This window comes from Calidris pugnax, unplaced genomic scaffold (assembly GCF_001431845.1).
Source record: "Calidris pugnax isolate Ruff unplaced genomic scaffold, ASM143184v1 scaffold188, whole genome shotgun sequence".
In the NCBI taxonomy this organism is placed as follows: domain Eukaryota; kingdom Metazoa; phylum Chordata; class Aves; order Charadriiformes; family Scolopacidae; genus Calidris; species Calidris pugnax.
In genome coordinates this window covers 14,192,033-14,212,773 of record NW_015091257.1, presented here as the reverse complement: position 1 = coordinate 14,212,773, position 20,741 = coordinate 14,192,033, and the positions used below count along the sequence as shown (strand labels likewise).

Below are 20,741 nucleotides of genomic sequence, written 5' to 3'. Positions count from 1 at the left end.
GGGGGGGGGGGGGAAGTGGTGAGGCGGGGAGCGCGAGCGCGGGGAGCCCCCTGCCGGCGGCCCCAACCGCCCAACGGCTGCCCGCCCACGCGGCTGCGGCGGGGTGTCACTTTTTGGTGGGGTTTTTTGTTGTTGTTGTTGTTGCTGGGGTGTTGTTTTGTTTTTTTTTTTTTCTTTTGTTTTTTTTTCTTTTTCCCCTCCCTCAAGACGGCCTCTCCACCCTTTTTCCCAGCACGGGCAGGATTTACTGGGTTTTAATCTGGTCGCTCACCATATAGGACACCCCAGGAACCATTTTGTGGTGGCCGGTGGCCCCCATGTCTCTGGTGCAGAGGGGAGGCCCTGGGGCGGTGCAGGGGTTGCGGGTCTCACTGTGCCAAGGCCCTGCTGAGCCACAGGTTGCCCAGTGTGGGGGAACGGACAGCTGGAAGTTTAACAAAAATGTTGCCCCTCCTTTTAAGCCTGCCTAATCTATGGGGCGTCCAGAGGCCATTTTGCATCTTCCTCTGGGCCCCCTCTCACGGGTGCAGCTGCTGTGGTGAAGTGCAGATGGGGCCTCTACCTGCTGCAGGCCAGAGGCTTCATCCTCAAGAGGAGCCTTTCCCCACCAGCGCAGGGAGGTGTCCCTGCCTGACTGTGGTCCTTTGGCTGTCTAACCAAGGAGACTGCAGAGACCAGAAGCAGCCACGGCCTGTGCCTCTTCCCAAACGGGGCAGAGGGTGGTGGCTAAAGCTGCAGCCTGATGCACCCACAAGGAGATGTCTCACTGGGGCAGACAGGAGCACTGCTGCTTTCAACTCTGTGTTTGGGCGTTGGGGAAAGGCCAGCGCTTTTCACAGCCCACGGCTAGCAGGCACAGTTAACTGCATCCTTGTTTTCCCCTGTAACTCTGTGTGTGTTGTTGTTTCTATTAATCGGGTAAGAAAGAGACATCTCGGCTTGCCTCGGAGCAGTTTAACTTTAGAATCATAATGTGTTATCTCATTTTGCACGTGCAAGCCTTTAGAAAGGGTAACCTCTGGGCATGGTTACTGCCATGGCATCTGTCTGTGCGTGGGAGCCCGAACAAGTGCTGGGGCCAAGACATCTCTGCAGGGGGAGGAGGAGGAGGATGAGAGTCTCTTAGCTCCACTGGGCTGGGGTGTGCTCTTGAGTCTCTTTGCAGGATCAGAGCAGGAGGGTGTGATTTGCCTATCCTAAAGATGAAAGAGAAAAATTGGCTTAACTTACTTTAATCAGGATCTTATTAAGAAACTTACCTTAATCATCATCATCTTAAGAAAGCTATTAACATGTGTCAGCGCTTGCTCGTACTAAAGAAACTCTCTGGAGTATGGGCAAGCTGCAGTTAGAGATTGCAGTGCGATGCAGGGATACCTGGACTAGGTTGTAAAAGCTCTTTTGGGTAGAAAGCACCCATATATCATATTGTGAGACCTAGCAGGATAAGGTCATAAAATTAAACACTGTAATGTCACTAAAGGCATCCTGCAGCCTGAAAGTGCAGACGTACGCAGGTCTGGCTTTCCTCTGCTTAGCTTGGTTAGTGGAGTGTGTGTGCAGCCTACAGGAGGTGAAGCCAAAGTGATGTATTCCACTTCTCAGGTAAACTACCTTCCACAGTTGGCCTCCTTCAAGGATGTAGGCTCAAAGCTGAATCAGCTATAGCCAGACTTCTCCTAATGTAGTGTATGCAAGCCTTCGGTGTAGGTACTTCCCATGAAATTGCAGTGATGATCCCACGGTGCCTGCCCTGCCAATGACCGCCACAGCTCCCCCAGGTATATGCCTTACAGGCCTGATCCTGATGGCCAGCACCAGGCAACTAGCTGCATTGTGTTTTGTTGCATTTAGGAAGAAGGCTCCTTTTCAGAAGAGGACTTAAGCTAACTCTTCAAACTCCTTGAGAGAACATTTTATTTCAAGAGACGGATCTTCAACGTGTATAGACCATCACAGATCCACCCATTTCAAGGGGATTTGACTGAAGCTCTTGGAGTGTTGGCAATCTTGCTCCCTCGGCACGTCTGTATCTTACTTCTGAGAGATGCCTGTGGTTCACACGTACATGTATAAATGTGTGCATTCCCTAACTGTGCGAAAACCGAAGCGCGCCAGTCACGCATTTGTGCTGAGACATCGCGCGTCGTGTGCGTTCAGCTCCCAGACGCATGAATCCGTGCGCACAGCTCCAATTTGGCTGTCTGGCACTCCGACTGCGGGAGGAACACGAAATCACTATGTGGAATTGCACTTCCCTCTCGCACGTGAGCACTTTTACATCCTGCTTCCCCACTGAGGGCACACACTTGCACATACTGCAGGTCAGGCAAACACCAGGGAAGCATCCATGCCCACGGGTGTGTTTTGAGAGCTCATGGATGCACAACTCTGCTGTCCTCAGAAGCAAATTCATTTCTCATAAGGAGAAAGCTACAGGCAGAAAGCAGTAAGTCTGCATAAGATGCTGGCGTAGGGCTCCTGAAATGGTGGCCAGCTATGTTTGTGTCTGCTAACAAAGCAAGGCCAAGGTATGGACTGCAGTGCTGGCCTCTGGTCATCCATGCCGTTTAATTCTTAACAAACTCCTGGTAAAATTGTGGTTCAAGCCAGCTAACACAGCTGAAGAAGGACACGTGCCAGGGAGCACCCCTGGGCACGGTGTCAAACTGCCTCCACTCAGCTTGGATCCCTCTCCTGCCATCCCAGGGGTTTCACACCTTTGTGTACCCACGGACCTCGCATCACGCCCCTGAAAACACAAGTTGAACTCTCAGCTTCATGTGGTAAAAGCATCCTCATGGTGCATGGTGGCCTTTGTGTTATTCCCCATTATCTGGGGGAAGAAAACACACCAAAATATCTGAGGGCTATAAAAGCATACAAAAATGTCTCAGGGCCTATGGGATATGAGCTGGACCTGGAGGAGATGTGTGGCCAAACGAGCGAACCTGCCTGACCAGTTTCTGCCCCTGTTTTACGTAGCGCTGTGGATGTCATCAAACTGTCCTGCTTTATACTGTTTGTATCAGGCACAGGTTTGTTCCATAATCAATGCCAGGCTAATTTTTATCCTTCTAAATTTTGTTGTTGTTGTTTTATAAAGGGAAAATTTAGCTCTTTCTGGTGCTGGATTGTGTACTGGCTTTAAAATCTTTTGTGTCTTTTGTACCTGAAAGTATTTGTATGCTTGCTATGAATTAACTACGTGATTCATTTAGCAATGCTCTCTGCAGTGGCAGCAGGGTTTTGCTGTTTACAGTTAAGATGAAGGACCATCAACAACATTAGAAACAGAGGGTCTGAACTGCACAGTATTTACACAGAAACTTCAATTTTAAGGCTCTTCTACTCTTCTTGTCAACAATTTTTGGTTTTTGAATGCTACAGACACATTTTTAAACAAAAGCTGCCCTTGTTTCTGGTGGGGGTGGGGAATTTTATACCTGGGGAACTACCAGTCTTGAGATTGTCCTTTTGGATAAAATGTTCTTTGATAACAGCTGTGCTATTTCCTAACATGATCCCTGAGCTATTGCACAAAATCAAGACCTATTTGAAGGTGGAGCTGACCATAAACTGAGCTGATTTTAAACTGCTTGGGGTGATGGGGGAGAATTTGGTTTCACTTTTTTTTTAAATTATGGTAGTTGATTTCTCTCTGGGTGGGCAGCTCTGCCTCCCTGTAACCTGTGCTTATGAGACCATAAGGCGAGAGGCTGAAGCCCTGGTTTTCCAAGAGATATGTTGATGAAGGTATTTAGGGATATTTAAGCTGGGATTTTCAAGCCCATGGGATTTAGATACCAAGCACTCATCAATGCACAGAGGGAGTAGACATCTGAGTATATTCAGCAGCTCTGGAAATCTCTGTCTCTGTGGCAGCCCATTTTAGATCAGACAGCAAAGAGAGGAAGAGAGAGAGCCTTGCCCAGATATTGTGTAGAGCCCGGAGATGCCACACCACAGTAGATGCCCAGGGGCAACCTCAATGAGGTTGATGCTTGTTCACCCCCTGGCTGGACCTTCTGGTGGGCCTCACTGCTCTGAGGGGGGCACTGCATATGAGTGTGAGGCCTCTGAGAAAAAATCAGGAGCATCCTCCTGCCCTTAGGAAAATGACCCCCTTCCTGGTGCCTGGGACAAGCCACCCTGCTTGCTCGCCCCGCCATGTGTTGGTGCTCCCCAGTTACTGGGGTGAGCTGGCTGTGAAGCGGGATGGCTGTGCCCATGCAGGGGTCTGCCTGCAATAACACCCACTCTTCCTGAGGGTAGATTAAAGTGGGAAAAGTATTGGGTTGAGGAGGTTAAACTGCTTGAGTCTGGGCAAAGCAGTGAGCCTGCTTGGCAAGAGGCTTGTCCTGTCCATGTCGTATGCTCTAGCGAGGCTGGGGTCCATCAGCGCTGGAGATGAGACTGCAGAGGAATGCTGTACCTGACATCCAGTTTACAATGCATCCCAAATTTGTGGGTATCCAAAGGCAGGTGAGATGGATCCTGCCCCAGGGACTGTTTCTGAAAAGTCAGCATCCTTGTTTGTGCAGAATTTTTTGAATGGACGTAGCCCAGAAGACTAGAGACAGGTCTAGGTTAATTCAACAGCTGCCCATGTAATCGGTGCAGTGCTTTAATCTATTCCCTTTAATCTATTCTATTGTGCATACAACCTGAGATCTTTTGAAACAAAGCAAGCTGCTTCTGAAGCAGTTGCTTTCAAAAACTGCCATTAAAAATTCACTGCTAATTGCACATAATTAACAGAGATTGGAGGAATGGGTACAAAATCCACTGGAATCACGAGCAGTCAGTTGTCTTGAATCTTTCAGTCATTTCAAAATCAAATGTATAATTCTCTTTGATGTAAACTGGTTGAGAGGATATTATAGGTAGAACTGTTAGCAAAGGGAGGTTTACTTTTTTGGCTTGATATTTTTACAGCTCAGCAAGTAAACAACTGAAATGTGCTATTTCTGTTTGATTTAGTAATCGCAGTTTTCAGCCCCTTGCAATTAGGTGACTGAAAGAGCAGTAAGGCCAGGGCAGATTTCTATACACAGCTATTATTAGGAAAGGCATTGACAGTGTGGAGGTAAATAATTGGGGTGGAAGATAATGAATACATACTGCGTACAATAGACAATAATTACTACATATATTTTAAAAGCATTAGACATCTTCTGCATTTGTATAGAGGGTATATGTGGTTTCTGGGCAGGTATATCCTTGTTTATTTGGACCTATGTCTGCATACACAATCAGATTCACACTCAGAGTGTTGGTACCTCAGTACATTTTACCTTTTAAAAACTGTTATGCATGACACATCCTCTAGGATGGAGCTTGACAGTAATAATTGTGTGGTTGGCTTGATGGCGCTTGATAAAATCATGAGAATGGAGGAGACTAAGGTGCTTAGGCAATGCTTAAGTTAATCTCATGCCTTCCCAGCAAGCTGAGCAGCACGCTAAGGAGCTATTCCTGAAAGAGGAAGGAAAAGATGCGGTTCAAGATGGGAAGCGTCCTGCTGTCTCTTCTTTTCTGGTACAAAGGTATGCACTTTGCCTCCTGAGAGGCACCTTCAGATGTCCCTCTTTGTATTTCTTGTTTCATCCATGCTTCTTCCTTCTGCTAGGGGCTGTGGGGTACAAAGCAAGCTCTTCTCTACGTTCTCATGGAAGCATAATAATTTGGGGAAAGGCAAAATTGTGGAGGAGATGTGTAATTTATGTATATGAGTGAGCAGCGTTCTTACAGCTCTATGAATATTCAGTAGTAAAACTCTGTTTCACAAAGTAATTGCAGTGTAAAAAAATTGCCATATAATTTGTCAAAATATGAATTTGCAAAGAAAATTGTAGTGCAGCTGAGCCAGTGAGTAAATAATAATGCTGATTTGAAAAATGAGGTACAGTATAACATGAAAGACTGGTCCTTCATTAATCAAAACTCTTGATTAATCAAAAACTGTTCATTTTCTCTAGCAGCAAGACATTGCTGATGGAGATCTGCCTTTTTTAAAAGGCTCTTTCAGGTACTTTGTCCTGGAAAAGACTTCCAATGGCACTTTAGGAACAAATAGCAATCATAAGTTAAGAAAATGGGAAAAGTATTTATCAGTTTTGAGGCTTTCTCAATTTTGAGGCTTTCTTAAATTTACTTTTCAGAAAAGTAGCAATAATAGCAGGTAAGCAGGAGCTAGAAGAAGCCAGAAAATTCAGGGTCATGGTCTCCTTCCATTTTAACTAACCCAGCTGTGTAACGAGAAGATAATTTTCTGGGTTGTGTTTGAACTTCTGGCTTCATCAATGCCAATGGCAAAGCCATTATTATCTTAAACAAGACTGAGGTTGCTAATGCTAAGTGCTGGGCAGTATCTACTAACATTAACGTATGAATAGGCTATGATCTGTCAGAGTGTGGGACACATTTATCAGACAGTTCAGCTTTTAACCCATGGATGTGAATTCTCAGTGTTTTGCTTTGTCTCAGTTTTTTTCTATCCTTCTCTTTTTCCATTTAATCATAGAATCATAGAATCATCTAGGTTGGAAGGGACCTTAAAGATCATCTAGTCCAACCATCAACCTAACTCTGACAAAAAAATAAATAAGAAATAGGAAATAAAAATTACTAAACCATATTCCTGAGGACCATGTCTATCCATCTTTTGAACACCTCCAGGGATGGTGCCTCAACCACTTCCCTGGGCATCCCATTCCAATGCTTTGTAACCCTTTCGGTGAAGAAATGTTTCCTAATATCCAATCTAAACCTCCCCTGGCACAACTTGAGGCCATTTCCCCTTGTCCGATCTCCTGTGACTTGGGAGATGAGACCGACCCCCACCTCTCTACCCCCCCCCTTCAGGTAGTTACAGAGCGCAATAAGGTCTCCCCTCAGCCTCCTCTTCTTCAGACTGAACAACCCCAGCTCCCTCAGCCTCTCCTCATAAGACTTACTCTCCAGACCCCTCACGAGCTTCGTTGCTCTTTTCTGGACCCAGAGAAGTTTTGGTCTACCAGATTTTATGGATAAGAAAGTGTTCCTCAACTAGCCATGCCTTCATCTCATCCTGTTATGCTTAACTATACCCTGCTTTGTCTAATTCATAGGTCTTCCTTTTAGTCTTCCAGCAAATATTTGTGTGTTCTCCTCTCTTTGCTCTCCTTCTTTGTTTCACGTGGGAAGGTTACTGGTGCCTGAGCTTCTTAGAAGGCTGGTTTTACCCAGCATGTTTTTTTCCCAATGGGTGGCATAACTGCAATTAGCCCTTGGAACGAGTTCATACCTTGCTCTGAATCCCAGACACAGCTTGCTTTTAATAGACACCCACACGTCAGGATATTTTTGGAGAGCCTGCAGTGAAAAATTACTTGCGGGATCACTTTCCAGGCATCACTCTTTCGGTATTTAATTCATTTTCCTAATTTACTGGTTTTCTTAGTTTACTGTTTTTCTCTGCGTCGTGGGCCAAGAGTCTTCTGGGTAAAGAGCAAGTGGCACCCCTTTGCCCAGGTCCCCCTCACTCTCCTGCCTCTCCCACCGCGGAGAAGGTGCCACTAGGTCAGTCCTGGGAGCCACGTGCACCGATGCCACGCTAAGCTCCTTAGCTTATTTTCTCCAGCAGAGCAAGTGGCTTAGAGGAGCACCCTCGGCCCCCGCGCCTTGGCTGGGCTCCTGTTTGCCGGGGACACCACCGCAGCAGCAGCAGCATATGGTGGAGCTGGCATGCTCTGGCAAGGAGAGCCACAGCAGCTGCTGGGCCCCCTCCATATGGTGAGGGGGAGCACCCCGAGCCCTGGATTGACACAAATATGCTTTTAAGACATTGAATGCGACATGCCTGCGCCACATTGCTCCACCCGTGCTCTCTACCCATCGGGGAATAAGCACGTCTTAGCAGTTTAAAAGAGTGGATTTTTTCCCCCCTCTGTTTTTTCGCAGCTTTGAAAAAAAACCACCAAAAACCCAAACAAAAAAAAACCACAGCAAAACCAAAGGCCCAAACCTGCCTTCAGATCACAGTAAATAACATCTTTAGTGCCACCCTTTGGCATAATCGATGCATCTAGTGAAATTACGATGCAGGCAATGTTCTGCGTAGCTCTAAGCTGGAAGGAACAAACATGTCAATAAGATCAGAAATTGCCCAAAAATTTTCAAAGGAACACTAGGAACACTTTGGGGAAAAAAAAGATAATTATACATCTCCTAAGAAGAAAAGAGGAAAAGCTTGATGTTTTCCAAATTATTTATGTTTTTTTTCAAATATTTTCACAACATAAAAAATTTTGTAGAAACATTATGGAGACAGCAGGCATAAGAGAAATGCGTATGAATTAAATAGGTGTAATTTTCATTATTTAAATATGTTTCTTATCACTTTAAGATAAATAACAGTAAATATTAAATGAGACACGATACAAATGAATAAAGATGAAACCATGGAAAATCCCCACAAAATGAATGAGGAAGACAGCAGCTGTGTTAAAGCACGAGAGAGGAGCTTAGCATGAAGCTCCTCTCAGCCTGGAGAAGAGGAGGCTCCGGGAAGACCTAATAGCAGCCTTCCAGTCCCTGAAGGGGGCCTACAGGAAGGCTGGGGAGAGCCTGTTTACAAAGGCCTGCAGTGACAGGACGAGGGGCAATGGCTTCAGGCTGGAGGGGAACAGATTTAGATTGGAGATTAGGAGAGGGTTCTTCACTGTGAGGGTGGTGGAGCACTGGAACAGGTTGCCCAGGGAGGTGGTTGAGGCCCCATCCCTGGAGATATTCAAGGAGAGGCTCGACGAGGCCCTGGGCAACCTGGTCTAGTTGGGGGGGTCCCTGCTGACTGCGGGGAGGTCGGACTAGATGACCTTTGGAGGTCCCTTCCAGCCTGGGCAATGCTATGATTCTATGATTCTATAAGTACGAGCCCTTCTCCCCTCTGCAGGCTGATGCAGGTGCTGGTCCTCTTGCCCTCCTCTCTGGCTCTGGCGGTGGCTGTCAGCACCCAGCAGAGATGAGTCCTTGCAGGCTGATGTGTGCTGGGACGGTGGTGCCCACCTAGGGGGTGCCAGGGCCAGAATATCATCTATGGGGGAAACAGGCTGGGCATTTGGCTCAGTGTGGTGAGAGCCTCTGGATGAACACCCTGCTTTCAGCAGGCCAGCCTGGCTCCCAAAAATCTTTTGATGGACACAGATCTGCATATGCCCTGGAGGTCTCTGCCTGCCAGCACAGCTCCCAAGGACCACTTAAAGCCTGCGCTTTTTAGAAATAAGGGCACTGTTTGTGCGACAGGTTCCAGCAGAGCCTGCTTAGCTCGGCCATGGAAAAAGCCCTGGGGGAAAAACAATAAAAGCCACCACTGAGCAACTGGGCGAGGGGGCTATGCTTGCCGAGGGGACCTGGGGACTGGCCGTGGCTGCAGCTGGGGTCCCTGGGGCCATCGCCACTGGCGCAGGGGCAAGGAGAGATGGGGAAAATGCCAGGTGTGGCAGTGGCCTGGGATGTGGCAGCTTCCCCAAATGCACCTTGCTACTGAGGCTGGTGGAGCCTGATGTGAGTCACCTCGCACGCCTGGCACGACTTCCAGAGCTGGGATGTAAAAATAGCCCAGGTTAATAATATAGCAACCCACAAACTAGCACCCAACGGGTACAGAGGTACCACAATGCTTTTTTCAGTGTCTCGACCCTCTGTGTTGCTTACAGACCGCCTTACCTAACTGTGCTTCCCGATGCTCCCTAATGTGGCACTCAGGGAAAACAAGCACTTGCAATTCTGTGCCTTTCAAAAAATGTGATAAAACCAGTGCCATTCATTACAGTCAACTCTTTCATTTCTGTGACAGCTTTTCTGGGGCTCCAGTCACATTTTTCTGTTTTTTAAGCTGTTTTCCTTTCCCCTGCCCAATGGCCCACATGTGCAGAAGGGAAGCAAGTGACAATCTATGCAGCAGGAGCCCCCATACTGTGCATCGCGGAGGGAGTGTGCTCCACTGGGAGAAGTGAAAAGAAAATAATTTTTCTCATCTCTCTGAGTTTTGTTAAGCTGAGACCTTGCTTGCAGAAATGACAGGCAAAATTATCTATTTTCCAGCTGAAGCTTCTGGGCCACCTAAATCATAAAGTCAATAAACAAAGTCATTAACATTTTCCACATATTTTGCCTGCAATGATCAGGTTTATGTGAACTTATTCCGGTAAATTGAGTGATTGACATTTATTCTGTGTTATATTTTATTTCTCTAATTTATTTTATTTTATAATGTGCTTTCTCATGCTTGTACATCTGTCGTTAATTCTAGCCACTCTAAAAAAAGATGATTTGCTGTCGTGACTCTACGGTCAGGATATTCAATATGATTTCTCAGAGTTGACCTTATCAAAATGTGCTCAGCCTTTGGCAGTTATTTCTTCCCACACTTACCTTCCTGCTTTCTTTCTCTTGTTTGACCAATTTCTTAATGACCTCAAACTTTCTGAGACTTGCAGTTACCTGCTCCTGTCATTAAACTGCCAGCAGCTGAGCCTCCTTGCTACCACTTGCCCCTTCTTTTCCCCAGCTAGTCCCGACCTGTGGCTGCTGCTTTATCTCACCTTCACATCAGGAAACCCATGTCCTCCCTATCCCAGCATCCCAGTGCTGCCTTTTTTCCTTATCCCCTAAATCTGGGCCAGTCCCTGGGGTTTCTCTCCCCTCCATCCTGCCCAGAAGTGGGTGCCAAGAGGGGGTGCCTTGGGGTCCATGTTGCAGCCTAGCCCCACCAGGATGGCTGCTCCAGCACAAAATCATCTCCTGGTGCTTGCCCAAGCCTCGGTCCCCAAATTCTGCCCTGGGGGGGTGGCATTTGTGTACAGCGGTGCGTTGGAAGCACCCTGCTGAAGGGTGGAGGGGTGGAGAGACAGGAAAGGCACATGTCGTATCTTCCTGCCTCTCACAAACACGTACAGATAATAATTTATTTCACTGAACTGATGGTTTGCTGAATGTCCTGGGGCACTGCGAGGGCTGTAAATAGGGCTCTTTCCTTTTTAATGCTGGGTTGGTTTTTTTTTCGGTCTTGTACTTTTAAAACAACAGCCCCCGGCGACTGTGCAGGACTTATGACTCTCCCACGAATTGCAGCAATTCGTTCTGTCTGACCTACAATTACCAATTATCTTTGTAACCTTCCTTGAAGGCAAACACTCTCGCTATAAAAGCATGCTGCCCATCACATTTTTAGACTATTGGCAGCCAGCTTTACTCTTCATTTCCTTTGTAGGACAGGGCCCGTCACAGCTGTAAACACACCAATATATCAATTACTACTTTTTCCGGCCGACTGCAGGCAAGGGCATCTTTTCCTCTCCTTTCCTCTCCGGACGTTTGGCCCATCTGCTGCCGTGCTTACCCCAAGCCAAGCCTGCTGCTCCCCTGTGCGAGCCTTTAGCCTCTTTTAGCTCAGAAAGTCTAAGCTGACCTCCCATTTGAGATGTCTGAGCCAGTGAGCCATGCGGTGACGTGGGGGGAGGCCCCCGGCTCACCAGGGACAGCCAGAGGGGTGGCATGTCAGTGCCCCCTGCCCTGGCACTGCCTTTGCACCACTGTGTGTCGCAGGGCTGACCCAATAACACATCACGTTAGGAAAAGGGCTTTTGTGCTTGAAATCTACCACCTTGCTTGATTTGCAGTGATGTCCCCTGGCTGACAAGCCTAAATACCCTGAAACTCTTGTAGCTCAGGAGCAGGCATCACTGGCCAGGTGCAGCCGCTCAAGCAACACCAGGGTGGCCAGGGTAGGAGGTTTTATTCCCAGTGGTTGAGTAGGTGCCACTGTAGACCCACCCACCTGAAAACTATTCCTTTTTGATCTGTTGTTTCACTCACAGCCATTGGGTTTCCAGCTGCATCTCTCAATGAGGTGCCAAACTTTGGTATTGGCTCTGAAATACCCTGGCAGGGACTCAGGAGTTGTGCTGAAGGGCTCAGCATGGACCCAAAGCAATACCCCTACATCAGCCTCAATAACCTGGTAATTCACATCCCCTTTCCCCACCGCAGGCACATGGTGCACAAGAGTAAGCTTCACCACAATACAGTTTTCCTCATGCTGGGCAAATGTACCCGACACACACGTAAATGGGCTGCTGGTATGCACTGGAAGAGAAAAGAGAAGTATTTTATTCCTGTACAAAGAATATTCATTTGCTAGTTTGTTTACCAGGTTTTCTTTGTGGCCCCTAAAGTTCTTGGGTGCTGCAGGGGAGCCAAGGTAAGTATTTATGCAGAGAGGTGCAGGCACCTTTGCTTTCACCTCTGCACGGCTCCACTTACTTGTCAGGTCATTGCCACACAAAAGTGCATTTAAATGGTGGGAGAAAAACGCAAAACAACCCACAAAATTTTTTCCACAAGAATCAGTCTTCCAAAGATGAAAATAAAGAGGTTAAGAAACACGTAGAGAGGGCACATCTCTTAATGAAACTTGAACACCTGTAAACTGGAGGAGCCAAGGCTGCAGCCCCATGAGCTCAGACCTGGGTGACAGGGACATGTGATGGGCTGTGCTGGCTGGGGAGCCAGGCTCCCAAATCCCAGGGTAATGAAGCTACTCCTTGCAGCTGGTGCTGTCAGGCTCCCACCAACCCTTCTCCCATGACCCTGGTGCTGGTGCCACTCCAGCATCCACATCAAGCAGAGCATCCAGCAGGCAGGAGCTGCGCAATGTGCCTTTTATTGGCAAAGGCAGTACAGTTTTGGTAGTTGATAATGTCTTGATTTATAGCGTATTGATCTGATGGCATTAACTTAAACCACTCTTATGCCATGGGGAACAGCATGGAGGTGGCAATGTGCTGTGTGGCCATTGGGCTTGTATTTCTGCCTTGGTTTTCTTGTGGCACAAGAAGTCAGGGGACTTGGCTGGGTAATGTCTGTGCTGGGAAAGGTGGAGCACAGTGTTGTGCATGGCCCCCAGACCGTGCTTTCCAAGAGGCCAGATCTGGAGATGTGCACCCACGTTTTCCTGCTGAGCTTGATGGGGTCTGAGTGCCCCCCTGACTCCCTCTTGGAGCTGACTAAAAGCCACATCTTTTAATTGTAGACCAATGTTTTCTTCTGCCAGAGCCAATGCCTTGGGTGAATGCTCTAAGTTCCTGATGCCAGAAATGCTGCCCTGAGACACTGAAGCAAAAGACACCATCTCTGCATTAAAGAAAGGATTTATTTTTAAAAAAAAAATTCTTTATTGTTTTGTTCTTTGCTTCGGTCTTTCATTCAGAGTCTTGATATATTCAGGCTCAGTGTTACACTCAAGGAGCAGTTGCATTTCAGTAATAAACAGAGCTTTGTATATAGTTTATATTTCAGCTGATTATAATTGCACAGTGTTTGTGAGTCTTTTGAGATGAAACTTGCTATAGAAATGCGGGATGTGAATTCCCAGCATTAGCTGGAGCTTCCTAGGCTCAGCAGAGTGACAGTGTATGAATGAATAAATCATAACTAGATTTCAGTGAATAATTCAGAGTCTAATTCATTTGGTGAAAAGCTCCTCTTTTCCTATTCACAAAACCGCTGTTTGGAGATGGCGGGTTTCTCATGGCTCCTCTATACAAGTTTTTACCTGCTCAATAGCGTAGTGCCTTGCAGATTAGTGGCTTGCAGATTCCCTACTGGTATTGAAAACATGATGTTTGATATTTCACTTGTGTTGATGAGTTATCAGCAGTCATGGGACTATTTTTTTAAAATTATTTTGTTTTCATAGTTGCCTGGGCACTGTTCTGCCAGTCCAAATGCTATTAACATAGTCTGCTTTGGGACTCAGTGGGAAGCAGAGGGCCCTTTCAGCAAGGAAAGGGCTCATAAAAAAAGCCATTGCTCAGTGACAGGCTGGAGATAAAACAGGTCAGATGTTACAAAAATAGCAGCTCTTCCTCCACGGCCACAAGAACTGGTTTTCTCTAAGAAAGAAAAAAAAGGAAGTCTTGTATGTAAGATGGAATGGGAAGACCTATTTACATTTCATTTTTTTTCCATCCCATCCACAGCAAGTGATCTCAGGCCAGGCACTTTGCAGGGTGTCCCATCTCCTTGGAAGGCACGGGGATTTGCCGTGGTTCCAGGCTGGGATTTCACCCATGGGGTTCATCAGCTCCCACATTTTCAGGGCAAAATAGGAAAGGGAAACTGTGGGGCAGGAAGATGGCAAAGAGGGATAGGGGCAAGATTAGCTAAAAAGCAGGGGCTGAGAGGGTTTCTCCTCAGGATGTTTCAGGCATATCTGATCAGAAATAAGAGATGCCAAAGGCATCAAAAAGAAACACTGTCATGGGCACACACAGTGCCCTGTTTCTGCCCACGTTCTCTTGCTTTGCGCTGGGAATCAGCTTGGGGAAATGCAGTGGATTTGTCAATCCTTCCTTGATTTATTTGTCCCCAGCTCAGGAGTACGTGTTCCTTGCATTTCCTGAGGTTTCCTTGCAGCATCATCGTTTCTGATATCTCTCTCTCTCTCTTCTTCCTTCCATGCCCGCTGCCCCAGCTGTGGTGGCCCTCTCCCCAGGAGAGGTAAGTCTCTCCATCTGGTTTGGCTGATGGGGGCCTGGTGGTGGTGCTTCAGGGTGGAAAGAGGGAATGTACCTGGGACTCCAAGCCCAGGCATGTGCTCTGACCTCTAAATCCAAGGGGCAGTCATCCCACGTTTCGTGCCAGGCTGGCACAAAGAAAGGGGCTCAGAGAAGGTGCAGCAGCCTGGGTGGGTGTGAGTATCTGTTTAAGCTTCAGGACTCAGATTTAGCCTCATGTACCTGTTGTTGATGACTATGTTGGTTTATTATTGTTTTTTTTCTTTTTGCTTTCCCTTTAGGATGAGAGACTGGAGCTGTGGCACAGCAAGGCTTGCAAATGCAATTGCCAAGGAGGTCCTAACTCGGTGTGGTCCAGTGGGACTAACAGCTTAGAGTGTATGCCAGGTAATGGGCCTGTGTGCTTTTAGCCATGTTTGTCTGGTGGTATTCAGCAGCTTTCACCCCTTGTACCCTGCATTGCAGAGGTGACATGTTACAGCAGTACTTGTTCCAAACCCAGCTGCTGGTGGGGCTGGTGGAGCTGCGCTGTTGGGAGGTGTGAGATGACCCTGCACCATTGGCAGAGGGGCAGCAGTAAGGGGGGCTGTGCCAGGGCCTCGGGAGGTCACCCAGGGTGGCCCAGGCTGGCCAGTGCCAGTGGGTGCTTGCCTGCCCTGTCCCTACAGCCCCTAGCACTGGTGCTCCCAGAAACTGCTGTGTACAGGATTTGCTGTAGGAAACCTTTTGTACCACGTAGGCTGATTCTCACTTGCCACAGTTTAGTCTGTGACATCTCCTAGAGGTCAAGGAAAACAGTTTATTCTTTCTTCACAGCATATTTTTAAACAGTATGACCACAGTCATGTTTCCTTTGAGTTTTCTCCAGACTGCCCCTGCCCAGCAACTTCAGCTGTTCCTCACAGAGCATGTTCTATGGGTTTCTGATCAAGTTCTTTCCTCATTATTCTCTGCAACTGCCACATTTTCCCTTATATGTTACCCCAGCAAGGCTTTATTGGTGCCCAGCTGATCCTCAGGTGTAGCTCATGTGTCCCACAGAAGCTGCACTCTTGTTCAGGCCTCTGTCATGCAGATATTCAGAAGCGTTCACCCCCTCTGGAGCTGGGTGCTGAAAGTGGTACCTGCCTCATGGTTGCTAGCAACCACCTCTTCCCAGCTCCTGCAAGAGACTGTGCAACAACTTGAGGTGTGTTTTGCTGCCCCTGGGTTCCTCGGGGTGATACATGGGGGGAAACAGTCCCCCCAATGCTCAGCATTTGGCAAGGCTGCCCTGAAGAAGGAGGAGGTTAAATGAGTTACCCTGGAAGAGCTCTGAGTGGAAGCCAGGACAGGCTAGAAAGCAAATTAAAATGTGTATTCACAGATTGGCAGAACATGCAAGCATATGCAAACAGAAATGAGAGGGGAACCCCCCCAGGTATTTCTATCCTACATTTATATTGGACCTGAAGGCTTCCCTCCCACGGTGTGAGGCAGCTGACAAGCGCAGAGGCTTTTCAGTCATCCTTGCCAGGCCATCTGCTTCCCCTGAGCTCTCCTTCCATGCATCCTGCTCCTCTGAAGGCCACGTCCACCTGGGGCTCACCCAGTTTGAGCATTGCCCTTAGGCTTCTTTCCTGCCCAGAGAAACTACAAGGAGAGGATTCATCCACCATGCATAGGTGGTATCGTGCCCCCAGGGCAGAGAGGCCCCAAATATCCCCAGTAACAAGTCATGGCTTCTCGAGTTCTGTCCTTCGAGTTTCTGCAGCTGGTATCTCCACCGGGCTGTCTGCTAGGACAGGTATGAAGAGGATGAAAGCATTTGCTGGAGACAACCCCTGTGGTGCAGAAGAATCACTTACAGGAGCTCCAGAAATGACATTTTGTATCTCTTGTTGTGAGGGTTTCCTCTAGTCTCTTATGAAAGAAACCCATATGCACTATACAAAACATGAGTCTGAGCTGGCCCTGCCCAAGCTCAACAATCCCTTTCAAAGGGTTGGCCACCACAACTCTTTTGGTGACAGTATCATCATGAAGGCTACCTGTGATGGGCAGGTCCCTGCAGTCCTTGTATCCTTGCCTCAGTCTCTCTCCATTTGGAAGGTTCCCCACCCTCCACATGCACATCCTCCACCTCTAGCTCTATCCCTTTGCATGGAGCTGCATTTTGGACAAATGGAGATTACTGCCCACTCCAAGTCACCAGGTAGGATCCCCCTGCTTCCTGCAGCCCTGGTGTCATGTGCAAGGAGCACACTCACATGCACCACAGAGCCTCATAGCAATGCTGAGTCGCAGCTGGCCTAGCAGACATCCCCAACCAACCCCTTGGGAAGTCCTTCTTCTCATAGTGGCTCCCTATCAACACCTATGGCTGGGGTGCCAGCCTGGTCTTATTGCATGTTTTCTTGCTGTTCAGCCTTAACAGCATACAATTCTCTATCTTGAAGCCTTGCTACAGCCTGGTATCGCCCTGCTGTTGCTTGTGTCAAGGCATTACAGAATCACAGCATGGTTTGTGTTGAAAGGGACCTTTGAAGATCATCTAGTCCAACTTCCCTGCCGTGGGCAAGGACCAGGTTACTGAAAGCCCTGCCCAACCTGACCTTCAACAATTCCAGTGACAGGGCATCCACAGCTTCTCTGGCTAACCGCGCTCCAGTGGCTCACGGTCCTCATTGTGAAAGATCTCATCCTTATGTCCAATCTAAACCTGCCCTCTTTCCATTTAAAACCATTGCCCATTGAAAGGGAAAGGAAGGAAAGGAGAGACGTTCAGGTTTGGTTAATCTGTCCATCACTGAGGGATACACGTGTGAGAGGAGCAGCTCTAGTTTTCCTGGCCATGTTAGGTGTGAGGGGTGGTCTCATGCATTAGCTTTATGTAGCTGAGTAGGGTTCTTCTCAAAGAAGAGATTCCTTCAAGGAAGGTGTCTTCCTTGACTAAAGAATGCTGTCACCGTGTCTCCCAGCTGTCTCTCTCCTGGGGGGGTTTGTGTTCTCCTCCCCCAGCCCAGCCACAGCAGCGTGGCCTGGCGATTCCACTGCTTGGGGAAGGTTTGCAGAGCAGCCATGCTGAGGTGTTGCAGAGCTGTCTCTGGCATGGCCAGAGGGGAGCAGTTGGCCTCACAACCCCTGCTGCACAGGTTTTCTCCAGGTTGGCAGTAATGGCATTAAATGGCTTAGCCGGTTTGGCCAGGTGGACTCCAGCCATCTCTTTCGGAGGTCCCTGTCTGTGCAGGGCACAGCCGGACACGCCAGAAGGTGACCTGCTAATTGCATTACAATTGTGTGGCCTGTGGATTAGTGTTGCTAAAAGTAAAGTTACATGTTGTTCGAGGTAAGCCTGCTGAGTAGTAAACATGCGGGGCCACCCCAGCCTGGCCTCTTGCAGGAGGGGAGGAAGGGTTTTTAATGTGGTGGAAAAGCGGGATGTTTCCGTGCCTGGAGGAAGGTGGGACGGTGGCTATGTGTTTTCATGGGGAAAAACATGTTAATGAGGTACCAACTGCACAAGATATGTTAATGAGATATTGATGCATACGATATCGACCTAGTGGAGCTTGCTAATGAGGCATCGACCACGCCACGGCTGTGCTGGGGCGTTGCACCAGGGAGGCCATGGTCATGCTGGGTCCTGGGCACCTGCTGATAGTCCCCATGTGGGATGCATCACGTTTAACACAAAACATCACACTGGTTGGTCAGACATGAATAAAGTGAGCTTCACACCCGCGTGTGAAGCTGCACAAAGCTTTGCTTGCTCCTTTATTGCTGAAACCCATGGAATGAAATACACTAAACTGGAAAATATGACAGAGTCACCCTTGGGAGACCACATGTGCTCCACAGGCTGCAGAATTAGAAAAAAGCTTCCCACCAGGAAAGAAAGCCAGGCACTTGTGGCCTTATGGTAACATGTTGTTTCCCTTGTTCTGCAGAGTGCCCCTACCACAAGCCCCTGGGCTTCGAGTCTGGCGCCGTCACCCCTGACCAGATAAGCTGCTCCAACCCCGAGCAGTACACGGGGTGGTACTCCTCCTGGACAGCCAACAAGGCCCGCCTCAACGGCCAAGGCTTTGGGTGAGTCCAAAAATGCCTCCCCGAGGGGTCTCATGGGCAGGTGGCTGTGGGGGACTGGGGATCCCCCGGCAGCCTGGGGGCAGGAGGGGCAGGACGGGAGGGCAGCCCTGGAAGATGTAGCGGGGCTGGTGGTGTCTCCCCAGGTGTGCATGGCTCTCCAAGTACCAGGACAATGGGCAGTGGCTGCAGATCGACCTGAAGGAGGTGAAGGTGATCTCGGGGATCCTGACGCAAGGGCGCTGCGATGCTGATGAGTGGATGACCAAGTACAGTGTGCAGTACCGCACCGATGAAAACCTCAACTGGGTTTACTACAAGGATCAGACTGGGAACAACCGGGTTGGTGGACTTTGTACTTCGGCCACTGGTGGGAGGAGGGGGGCACATTTGGTGATATGAAAGCATCGGGTCACAGCAGGGAGGTGCCTCAAGAGGGGTTTCTGTGGGAGCAGCAGGGGACCAGCGCTCACCCCACATCTAGGGGCATGGAGGATGTTCCCCCGCCCCGGGGTAAGAGCAAGTGCCATGCTGACCAGCCCACAGAAGGATAAAATGCATTTTGTTGCTAATGATGATGGTGGCATATAGAATGAACTTGCAGGATGGAGGCACTAGCTGGCATGGCAGGGGAAGTGGCCCCTCCATGATAAAACCCCTTTCTTGGCTGGGACCACACAACCTCAGCCGTGCCTGGACACTACAAAATGGGGACTACTCCTTTTGCCTTAAGTCCAGGCACAATGCCGATACAGAAAAAATCCTGAGACAGAATTGTGGACTCCTTAAGTCACTACCCACTGAGCTGTTTTCATGCTGCACTTCTTAGTGATTGCTCCGAAGCAAAAAATTGCATTGGAGGACCCTACAGTGATGCCTGTGCCCCCCCAAGCAGCCCAGCTGGGCTGAGGGATGCCACAGCTGCTGCCTCCCAGGCATCCTAAGTATCCATCTATGGGGATGGCACCATCTCAGCATGGGAGGCTCTGGTGGCTTTGCAGGGTTCCTGCAGCCCTGAGGAAATGCTGAGCATTACCCAAAAAACAGGTCATGGCAGTCGGAGACATGACAGGATGGCCAAGCTGTGGGAAGGGGGTCCCAAAATACATTTTTTTGTCTATATTGGCACGTCTGGGAGCCTGACTCGTGAACTTCAAACAGTCAAGGCCAGTCATGCTGACTTTGAACACATAGAACCTTGCTGGAGGAAGGAGAATGAGAGAGAATAGAGCGAGATTAAATCTAGCCTAACTAGAAAAAGTGGAGGAATGATGGGGGGAAAAGGACTTACTCAGAAAACCCACACAGTGTGACAAAAATTATCTGTGTCCTGATATTTTTCAAGTTTTTATTTTGGGGGTGGGGACGAGGGACCTTCCTCCTCCTCCTCTGCTCTGCACAAACATCCCAAACTCATGGGGCAGGATTTCCAGCCCCCTAACCACCCCCTCTCTCCCCAGGTTTTCTATGGCAACTCGGACCGCTCGTCCTCGGTGCAGAACCTGCTGCGGCCGCCCATCGTGGCCCGCTACATCCGCCTCATCCCGCTGGGCTGGCACGTGCGCATCGCCATCCGCATGGAGCTCCTCGAGTGCCTGGGCAAGTGTGGCTGAGCGCCGTCACCGGGGGTAGATGTCCACCTGCGCAGCCACCCCACCTCACCACCGACGCCTGCTGCGGCCATGGTCCTGTGGTGTAAATGTCCAGCAGCAAAGGGAAGGGCTGTCTTGAATAAAATGTTGCTTTGCACCACGCTTGGTGATAAAGCTAAACCCTGCTGTGAAGCTGGTGGGTGTTTGCGGGGCACATATCGGGCAAGTCGAGATGGTTCATGGCCATGGCTTTGATCCCATAAGATGTGGTGCTTCTGGCCCTCCCTGGGTGTTTGGGGAAATCATTGTCATGGCATGCTGTGGAGGCCAAAGCAAATGCAGATAGCACCCAAAGAGAGGGCTTGGGCTCTCCTGGGGAGGGCAGGTCTGTGCCCACATGCCTGGGCACCCCTCTCTGCCCCACTGGGGACAAGGAGGGTTCTTGCACCAGGGCAGATCTCACCCTGCTTTTCCTCATGCTTCTACTGCCAGTCTTTGCCATCCCTGAGACATGGTCAGG

General features: G+C 48.9%; 1 protein-coding gene across 1 annotated transcript; it reads left to right on the top strand.

Moving 5' to 3' along the window:
* The first annotated feature begins 5,474 nt into the window (after positions 1–5,474).
* Positions 5,475–20,378, top strand: RS1 (retinoschisin 1). The gene is made up of 6 exons (XM_014960223.1): positions 5,475–5,549; positions 14,519–14,544; positions 14,843–14,948; positions 18,491–18,632; positions 18,776–18,971; positions 20,090–20,378. The coding sequence occupies exons 1-6, from the start codon at positions 5,498–5,500 to the stop codon at positions 20,240–20,242; spliced, it is 675 nt and encodes a 224-aa protein (XP_014815709.1). The 5' UTR covers positions 5,475–5,497; the 3' UTR covers positions 20,243–20,378.
* The last annotated feature ends 363 nt before the right edge of the window (positions 20,379–20,741 follow it).